Below are 9,626 nucleotides of genomic sequence, written 5' to 3'. Positions count from 1 at the left end.
GAGTGGTACTGCTAGAAAAGAGAAAAGGTATGTTTTCTTTATTCATGTTTGGAAAATCTTGAAAACAGGCCAAGTTAATTTTTTAAAAAAAATTTCTATAACTTATGTTCTTGAATTTTTGAGCATGAATAAAGTGTATGTGTATTTATGTATGTAGGCCTGTTTTAGTTTGTTCACAAGTTGGAGTTTAGTATTGACATTAAGTAACTGAAACAACCCTTCCGTAACCTGGTTTAGTTTGTCTTGTCTAAATCAATGCTGTGACACATGTTTCTCTAAGGGTGTGAATTTCTGGCTTCCTACACAGGTACTTTTACAATGTACCGGTAGTTCCAATATCCAGTGACTCCCTGATTCTTCTTTAATGAGGAAACATTTGTCCTTGTTTTGTTAAAGTAGGACTGAAGGGATTGAGCAGTACTGTACACCCTCATTTACAGGGTCAACAGAAGGCAACAGTGACCGAGGTATGTCATGTGATTCTTGATCTTTCCCAAACACTTTACACAGTCCTCACTGAATAACATGTGCAATCACTCTGAGGGTTTGGTATTTTTCCTAGAAAGACAGTATTAGAAGTTTACAAAAAATTGTGTACTGGAACTTACAGAATCTAACTTTATTTAAACAAAACAAATTCATGTTTTCAGTTAATACTGTACCTTACTTTCAATTTCTCAGGAGATCCTTTAGATTACCTGAGGCAGTTGTTTCCAGATACTGCCAGGAACCACATTGAACAAGCTTTGGAGTCCTGTGGAGGAGACCCCAATCAGGGGGCAGAATTTTTGCTCCAGGGAAACGAAACAGGTCACTTTCCCCTTTAAATATATTTAAGAGCAAAATTTTCCTTTTCAAGTGCAATGCATGTCATGTCTTCATTTGCCCTCCTCTACCACAAAACAGCATAGCTTTCTCAACTGTATGTTTCTGTTCCGGTTGAGACTGTGAGCCTAAATGCATGTTGTCACAAGCACGTCTACTATTGCTTTGAAATAGGAGCTATGGTGGATGACCAAGTCGAACACTTGATCGTTTGGGGAGATGACTTAACACCACCAGACGACATTACAGGTAAATGGTAAAATAATGGAAAAGAAAAAAAAATCTTACAACTTCCTACGTCTTCTTTAGTTTTCTTGTGTGTTAAGTTTGCAAAATCAAAAGCAAATATTAAGCCCCCCCCCCCCCAGCTAATTAGATGCAACCATTGCTGTAAGGAGGATAATTTGAATTCTAGAGTACATTGTAAGGTACAAAAAAGTCTTTTTCCAAGATCTATTAAATAGTTTTAATAAGCAAGTAGTCTGTATTTTAATAATAGTTTTTTTTTTTTACTTACTTGAGGTTACTGTATTTTCCACAGATATGGATGATTTATCTGACATAATAGCAAGGCTAGCCAAGCAGCTTACTGGGCCAGCCATCAGAGTAACTGTGGATGAAAATACAGTTATTCTTGATGCTTTGCCCATCTACAAAAGTACTAAGTTTGATCCTCTTAGTCCAGTAATAGTTCAGTTCCGGAATCAACCGGCTGTTGATGTGGGTGGTCCGAAGAGAGAATTTTATACTCGTTGATGTTGCAAAGGCAGACGGTGGTCTCAACCTTGTCCTCTTTGAAGGGCCAGATGGACGGCTCATGCCCAAGTATTCTGCCACCATAGTATACTCTGGTATACTGACTAGTGGGAAAAATGATTGCCCACTCAATTGTTCAGTGTGGCATCGGGTTCCCTTTCCTCTCCCCAGCAGCTTACTGGTACATAGTGACTGGCGACATAGCCAAAGCTGTTGGCTATTGTAATCTAAGTGATGTCGGAGACATCGAAGTGGCACAGCTGATTAAAAAGGTACTTGAGAATTTCTGTTATCAATTTTGATAAAACGATTGCAAGCTTGTGCAGAAGGAAAGAAAACTGCAAACCTCCTGTAGAATTGCAGTGGAAGACTGGCCAGGCAGCTTAGTGTGTCATTCACCAGAATTGCGGTTAATTTTTAGCAAATGATGCAAAGCAAATTCCCAGTTGAACAGGGTTTAGTCTCACAAAATCCGTGTATAAACGTCTTTAAAAGAAAGGTCTCGGAAGCTCCTCCCGCTATTCCTTAGACTAGAGATACAGTTCATATAAGAAGAGAAGCATTGTGAAATAAGTATTTTAAAAACACCAAAGTTAACATTTATTTCTTACATGCTCCATCACTGAATTACTTAGCTGATGGATTCTGACGAGGCAGGCATGCAAGAATTGGGTAACGATGCATCATTCATTTCTCTTCTTTGTGATGCTGGCTATTCTGAACGCCCAACAGTGAGTACTATTTTGTAGCTAACGCCGTGCATAATAATAATGCAGGTATTTTAAGCATTGCAAAGTCTCTGCTTACGAGCCAGACTGCCCATCAGGCTGGCGCTTATCTCGGGTTTCCAAAGCATGAAGCGACTAGGATTTTTTCTACTCCCCCCTGGATGAGTTGCTAGTCCATCGCAGGGTTACCCCCAACATTCTGCAGGGACCCATTTAAACATCTGGGTGGAGAGAGGCACTGTGACAGTGAAGTGTCTTGCCCAGGAACACAACACAATATAGAAGACAACACAATACAGAAGTTGAGAGGATGGAATGCAGTCGAAAAAACATCCCCAAGTACAAGTACAAGTACGATTATAAAGAGCTGACAAAAAGGGCACAAGGCATTAAGCGTAAAAAGCCCAAAAAAGGCAAACCCAGAAGGATGAAGAATGAAGTTGATAGTGATGATGAATACAAGAGTCTGGCTAACAAGGTGAGGATGAAGAATTTGGAAGTAGAGGAAAGAGCTCTCGACAAAGCTCAACCGAGGAGGGGGAAAACAATCAGAGATTACGATGAAGACTACACACAGCTGTTGACAGGAATGTGTAACAAGAATTACGAGGAAAGCAGAAAGAATGAAAGTGCTGATGGGAATAGAGAAGATAACAGCAGAGGAGAGTCTAAAGAAGATAGGGATGGTAGCGAAGATAGTATTGAAGAAAATGAAGATTTAGTTCAACAAGATGTTGTTGTAATTTCCGATAGTGATGACTGCAATGCAGATCCTGATTATCTTTACGATGGAAACGCTGGTTCAGACGTGTCCAGTCAATCAGACATGTCAAGAGAGTCATCTTCCCTGCTTAAAGAAGGAAAGGGGGTGATAATGGAACTAGTTGAGGTAGTTGGAGAAGGCAATATCGATGAAGGATCCTTCTTTGGCCACGAACCAGATTGGTGTGATGCTGTAAAAGATTTCAAGGACGGTCGCCTATCTGAGGGCCACGTTTTCAAAACTCCCCAAGAGTCAAGTGAAACACTAATGCGCCTTTATGAAGCCAGTGGTGATATTGAATACATTTTCCGAGATGTTCTTGATGGAGATCAAAGTGATGACGATGATGATTCAAACACAGAATGGGTCCCAAGCTGGCAACAACGATGAAGTCACTGGGGAATTACTGGGTGACTTTTATAAGTGGTTGATTGACGTAGATGGAGGTTATCGTAGCGATAAAATGGCCCAGCAATACAAGTCACAAGGGGAAAGTGTGATAAAAAGGTTGAAAATGAAAGAAACGGGAACCAATGATGTTCAAGAGAATAAAACGTCAGTATACCTGCTCCTGCAGCCCGGAAAAGATGGAGTAAATCTCTTGAAGACTTGGCTCTCGTATGCTGTGGAGAAGTATCAGCCTGGCACTGTTCGATCTTATTTGATGAGTTTACGCCTCTTTTATAAATTTCTGATGCAAGAACGTAAAGCTGACATGGCAGATGTAAGTGTAGACACCCTAAATGCGCGTCAAGATCTCATGACCTCGTGGTCAGCCACACAAGAGAAGAAGGTGTTAAAGAGAAAGCTCCAAAAGTACGACGAAGACTTCAAGAAACTTCTATAAAGTGTGCCACGGTGGGCAGCGGATAAAGACTGTGAAAGAGCTGGGTGCCACATCAGTAGAAACAAATCGAGGCGCGGAAGTTAGAAGAGTTGTAAACAACCAGACACACCGCGAGGTTCGCGATCAGCTGATAACTCGACTTCTCATTGACAACAGCGGAAGAAGTGGGGTAGCAGCAAATTTGATCGTAAGTGAATTCAAGGAAGCAGTGTTTTACCCGGGAACAGAAGAAGACCTTGCTCGATGGAGAATGCTGGTTAAGGAACACAGAACAGCTGAGAATTATGGTCCTGCATTGTTTGGGTCTACGATGATTTATATAAGCTGATGGACATGTATGTGAGAACTGTGCGAGGCCAGTTTATTGAATCTGATCCAGAAGTTAAGCAGCGGTTTGTTTCCAGTAACGGAGTGCCCCTGACCTGCTTCACAGGTATCAACATCGCTGTGGAGAACTTTTCAGAGGGAAGGCATTGTGACGGAAGGAAGAATATCTGCGACAATACATAGGAAGTCACTTGCCACAGCCATGCATGTTTATATGCCCGACGAAAAAGACCATCTCGCTGCCCTGGCACAGCACAAAACGCAGACACAAGCCAACTACTATCGCGTCCAAGACAAAGTTGGAGATACCGATTTGGGTCACAGAGCAGTCAGTAAATTTGTTTCCGTGAACTATGCAAATATTCACCAGGCACAGAATGAAGCAGAGAATGACAAGCCAGCCGCGGATAAACAATGGGCAGCAGAGGAAACGGTGCAACTGAGGCAGCTTTTCAAACAAGACCTCAAGACAGGAGCTATTAAAGAGCCCAAAGTAAAGAAAATATTATCAACTTCACACTTCAAGGAGGAACGCTCCCTGAAAGCAGTTGTGTTAAAGCTCTGTAGGATGAGAGAAGAAGACATGAAAACTAAATTGTCTCCTTGCGAAGAAGAGACATGCTATGGCAAAGTTATGAGGTTCCTCCATTCAGCTCCACACCAACCTCCGGATCTGTTTCTGTTGAATCATCCGGGTTCTGGAGGGAGTTCACAGAGGAGCAGACAGATCATCTCCTTTCCTTGACAAGGGATCTAATCGACAACGGTGCCATAAAGAAGGAAGTTGTCTGGCAGAGGGTGAAAAGCGATGAAAGATCACTGCAACTTGGGTTGATATCAGGAACAGAAGACGAGGATGAGAAAACGAAGATTAAACAGCACTTAACTGACAAAGTGTGTAAAATGGCAAAAACACTGAGGAAGTCGAAAGGAAAGGCAAAGTGACTCCAATTGGATTATCATTAGATTGACTAACTCTGGTTACTTTAATGGATTTTTATGCCAACGCTCATTCAACTCCTGTCTTTACCATTTTAAGTTGTTATTCAGTCTTAGGAAGGTATATTCCTACCAACATTAAAGTTTCGTTTATGGTGTTAATAAAGATTGTGTTTAGTTCAGTTTTGTCAGCTTGTAGCTTCTATCTTTTCGACCAGAAAGAACAAGTATGGTTTAAAGTGAAGGGTGACTCTAATTTGAACGTTGAATGTACTCCAAAAATGAAAATGCACAGCAGCCGAAATATTTAAGAAAAAAGGAGACCATCACACTTCATCATTGCAGCTTATCAAAGTAGCTGAAAAAAAGAAAAACTGTAGAACAAAATCAAGGCCTCAGCGCGCGGAGTTCAAATGACCCATAATCTCAAGAAGACCAGCACTAGTGCTTATGGTCTTGTCGTGCACTATTGCCCAGGTGGCGTAATAACACAAAATAAGGCACCCCGTGCTTGCACTTAATGCTTGTGTAGTTGTGCTGTTCGTACTTTTGTATGACACACATCTTGCGATATTTTGTCTCTAGCCCTTTCCTTGTGTCTTACACGTGTCAACCAGCCTAAAACCAGTGCGCAAATACTGGTGCTTTGATAATCTTCGGATCTTTCAACAACTTCAAACATTTCTTGCTTTACTGTGGTATGTAACCCCGTATTCCAATGATAACGATTTAATTTAATTTAATTTAATTTAACATAATTTAACATAATTTATATAGCGCTAACTCCACTAATTGACCAAAGCGCTTTACAATTCATAATATTAAAAAAATTAAAAAGATCCCACTAGTAATAAAATATGAATAAATTAAAAACCTATTTGCAGTCTTATTTATAAAAATATTACAATAAATCCTATTCTAAATTATCAAAAAATTAAACATTATATGCTTTTTTAGAAAAATCGGTCTTTCGTTCCAGAGTTTAGGTGCAGCAAAGGAAAAGGCCCTGTCTCCGTACGATGGGTTCTAATTCAATATTTCAATACGGATTTGTGATATCCCCCGTATGATAATCAACAAAACTATCACTCCAGCAATTCTACTCCCTCATTGGGGATTGGTTCAGAAGCATTGTTGTGGAAAACACTTTTCCCTTATGTTTCCCCATTTGCGCGCTCTGTAAACATTTGTCGCAAAGGCAAAAGGACTTTGAAGTCTGTCAGAAAAAAAAGAGATGTTATTATGTGTGTGCATGTTCATGTGAAAACATCTCGGAAAGAATGTTTTCCGTTATAGTGTTTCAGAGACAATGTCTCCTCGTATGCCGTTTCCTTAATGAATTACTCCATAAGAGCACAAGACCTTGCTGGGCAAGGGAAAACTGTTTAAACAGGCGAGTACAGTTGTGAAAGGAGATTCGCTGGACACCTCACCTTCATTACTCAATCAACCACCGGAAAAACTTGCAAACAACGTTATACGGTCTAACACTGGGTTGTTTGGTGGCCAAGAAACTCATATCTTGCCTTATTGTCAGGCATTTCTATCTCAGACACCAAAGGCAACGAAGTGCCACACCCCAAAGGGAGTCAAGGGATGGAAGTTCTTGCTCATTTCTAGCGGAAAATTTCGTTTAACATTGGTTGAAATACGAAAGAAATATCCCTCCCTTACCTGTTAAAATGGGAGCGATAGAGACGACGGTTCTTGTTACTTATTCTAAATAATTTTATGCACGTGGAAAGCGAATTTTCTGCTCCAAAAGCAAACTCGATATTTGCGAGGTTACAGCTTACATCGTTAGAAACGGGCGATAAAAAGGAAGTTTTGCAATTAAAATAGCAGTTTTGCGGAAAAAATAAAGGTTTAGTCTAATTCGAAAAGCGAGCAACAGAAGTTATTTAATAGTTTTATTCCTGGCCCTTTTTATTTCGACTATCAACCGGAACGCACAAGAATGTATATATAATATATATAATATTTTTTAATTATTATTATTAACCAAATGGCTGATGATCACTTAATCACTTAATGTGTGGCATTGTGTTGAGTTTTCCGTAACTTTCTCTCAATTTCTCCTCAACTTGGAATCCATTTGCGATCCTACTGGGGGTGATATGTTGTTGGCTCAAGGGATCTACTTAACTGATTCTTTACATTAATTACCCCTGTCCGCCTGTGAATCACATGTTGATCCAGCGTTATCAAATAGAAAAACTGGCCCTTAGGGAGTCCCACGTAAATGCCACACATAAAGTGATGAATCAGCCATGTTGCCAGCATGGTTGTCCTCGTAGTGTAGTGGTCATCACACCCAACTAGTGATCAGGGGGACGTTGGTTCAAAACCTGCTCAGGGCAATTACAGTTTTTCCCAGAAGTTGTCCAGTGGTGAGTTTCCCGTAACTCACTCTCTCTCTCTCTCTCTCTAGATTCTTCGGTGCCTATTTGCTCCGTGTTCTCCGTGTCCCTTGTATTTCATAAATATAATCAAATAAGTGATTCTTTCACGTCTACAACATCTATCATTTCAATATCATCCCTGTCCACAAACTCCTCATCAAATTAAGATCGCCCAAACGTCAGTAACGTAGCAAATACTCATTCTTTGGTACACCAGCCCAAAATATCGTAAAAATTAAAAACAATAACTGAATTCAAAGGTCCCTAAAGTAAAGAAAAGTGCTTCCCAAGACCTCTGCATACCGTTCCATTTTAATTTTGACAAAAGTTAAATTTACTTATCAAATGCTGTTGTAAAGTATGACTCTAACAACCCTTGTAAGCTGAATATTTTTGGAAACGTTGTGAAAAACTCTTTTAGAAAACTAGAAGACCTTCCGTTTTTTAGGAAAGGTCCACACATGCTAATTTACACTGATATGAATCAGTTCGGAATGTTTCATTTACATTTATGTGTATTTATGACAAAAAACGGTTTCGTAGCAAACAGCTATAGCTTAATTTAAGCGTGTTCCTGTTGATAATTTTCTGAAGTAGGTGTCATTTAGGGAAGTGTTGATCAATGAGAGAGAGGAAGCACTTTCCTACATGTATGACAAATATTAAAACCATTATATCCAACCACAACAAAGCTCAAATCAACAAATCTAATCCTACCAATGATACCAATGATAGCAACTGTAACTGCCGCAACTCAAGCATGGCGGATGGCCACGTTTTCAAGAGCTCCTGCTCTTGCAAATGTTTACGTAAGAAAGGAAGCGAGGAGAACATTTAGTTAATGAATTATGGTAAAGGACAACGTGCAGCTGACCGTAAAACATCTTAGAGAGCTATGGGAAAAAGAGTTTTTGCCCGCTATTAAGTCTGAAATTGAAGCGGTTAAAGTGCAACTTCAATCACAGATTGCAACTCTAAATGAACGTCTTCAAAATATTGAGCAAAATCAGTCGTCACTGTCTTCTAAGTATGATAACTTGCTGGTAGCTACTCAAGGTGCAAACCAAAAAATACAAGAATTGGAGAAGTCACGGAATGATTTGATAAATACCGTATCAAATCTTGAGGACTCGATGTATGGTAATGAGGTAGCCATTGATGATGTGCAGCAATATTTGCGGCGTGATTGTCTCGAGATTGTTGGGATTCCACGTGCTCCCCACGATAATCCCAAACAGTTGGTACAAGAAGTTGGATCTCTTATAGATGTTGACATTGGTGTAAATGATATTTCGACGGCACACAGACTGCCTGACACGAAGAAGGTTAAAAACAGAATTATCGTCAAGTTTGTACGATGTGACAAGCGACAAGAAATGTACAGGAATCGTAGGAAATTGATAAGGAAGAACACCTCGGCTCTCCCGTCGGTTCGTGAGGAAATAGGAAAGAGCATTCCATCTGGAAGTAAGATACACATAAATGAATCGCTTACCGCCTACAGGAAACGCCTATTTGGTAAATTACACAAGTTTAAGCAAGACAATAATTTCAAGTTTCTATGGACAGCTAATGGAACGATATATCTTCGTGAGAGCGAGTCCTCTGATGTCTTTCGTTTCACCACGTTTGAGGAGTTTGATGATTTTTGTAAGCCACCTGGTTAATGGCTGCCAAATCAAGTACTTGTGAGTCCAACTACTGTAGGTACCTACCATTTTTCAATCTTTCAGATGCTGAATTTAATGCAGTGATTGGTAACTGGTCGTATGACTTTGACCCTGATTTAGATCTTTTTAATATTCTCCCAAATCCCGATAAGTTTGATGATAAAGATCCTGATAACATGCTTAATTGTCCACATTCCAACTATTACTCCTTAAATCAGCTGAATCAACTATTTGATAGTACTACGGCAAAGTGTCTCTCCATGTTTCATTGCAATATCAGAAGTCTCCCAAAAAATTTGTCTCTATTGAGCGCGTTTTTGCATTCTGTTAACCGTAAACCTGATATCTTAGCTGTTACTGAAACGAGAC

At 39.9% G+C, this 9,626-nt stretch overlaps 1 protein-coding gene and 2 pseudogenes across 1 annotated transcript; all 3 read left to right on the top strand.

Annotated features, from left to right (window-relative positions):
* Nucleotides 1–2,330, top strand: part of LOC138002207 (uncharacterized) — a 3,630-nt pseudogene extending 1,300 nt beyond the window's left edge.
* A 289-nt stretch (nt 2,331–2,619) lies between these two features.
* On the top strand, nt 2,620–5,191 carry LOC138002206 (uncharacterized; annotated as a pseudogene).
* Nucleotides 5,192–8,435: 3,244 nt separating this feature from the next.
* On the top strand, nt 8,436–9,254 carry LOC138002205 (uncharacterized). The gene has a single exon (XM_068848284.1). The coding sequence runs from the start codon at nt 8,436–8,438 to the stop codon at nt 9,252–9,254; it is 819 nt and encodes a 272-aa protein (XP_068704385.1).
* The last annotated feature ends 372 nt before the right edge of the window (nt 9,255–9,626 follow it).

Source organism: Montipora foliosa, chromosome 5, assembly GCF_036669935.1.
Source record: "Montipora foliosa isolate CH-2021 chromosome 5, ASM3666993v2, whole genome shotgun sequence".
Classification (NCBI taxonomy): Eukaryota; Metazoa; Cnidaria; class Anthozoa; order Scleractinia; family Acroporidae; genus Montipora; species Montipora foliosa.
Note: the sequence above shows the minus strand (reverse complement) of the source record. Positions and strands in the feature narration are given on the sequence as shown.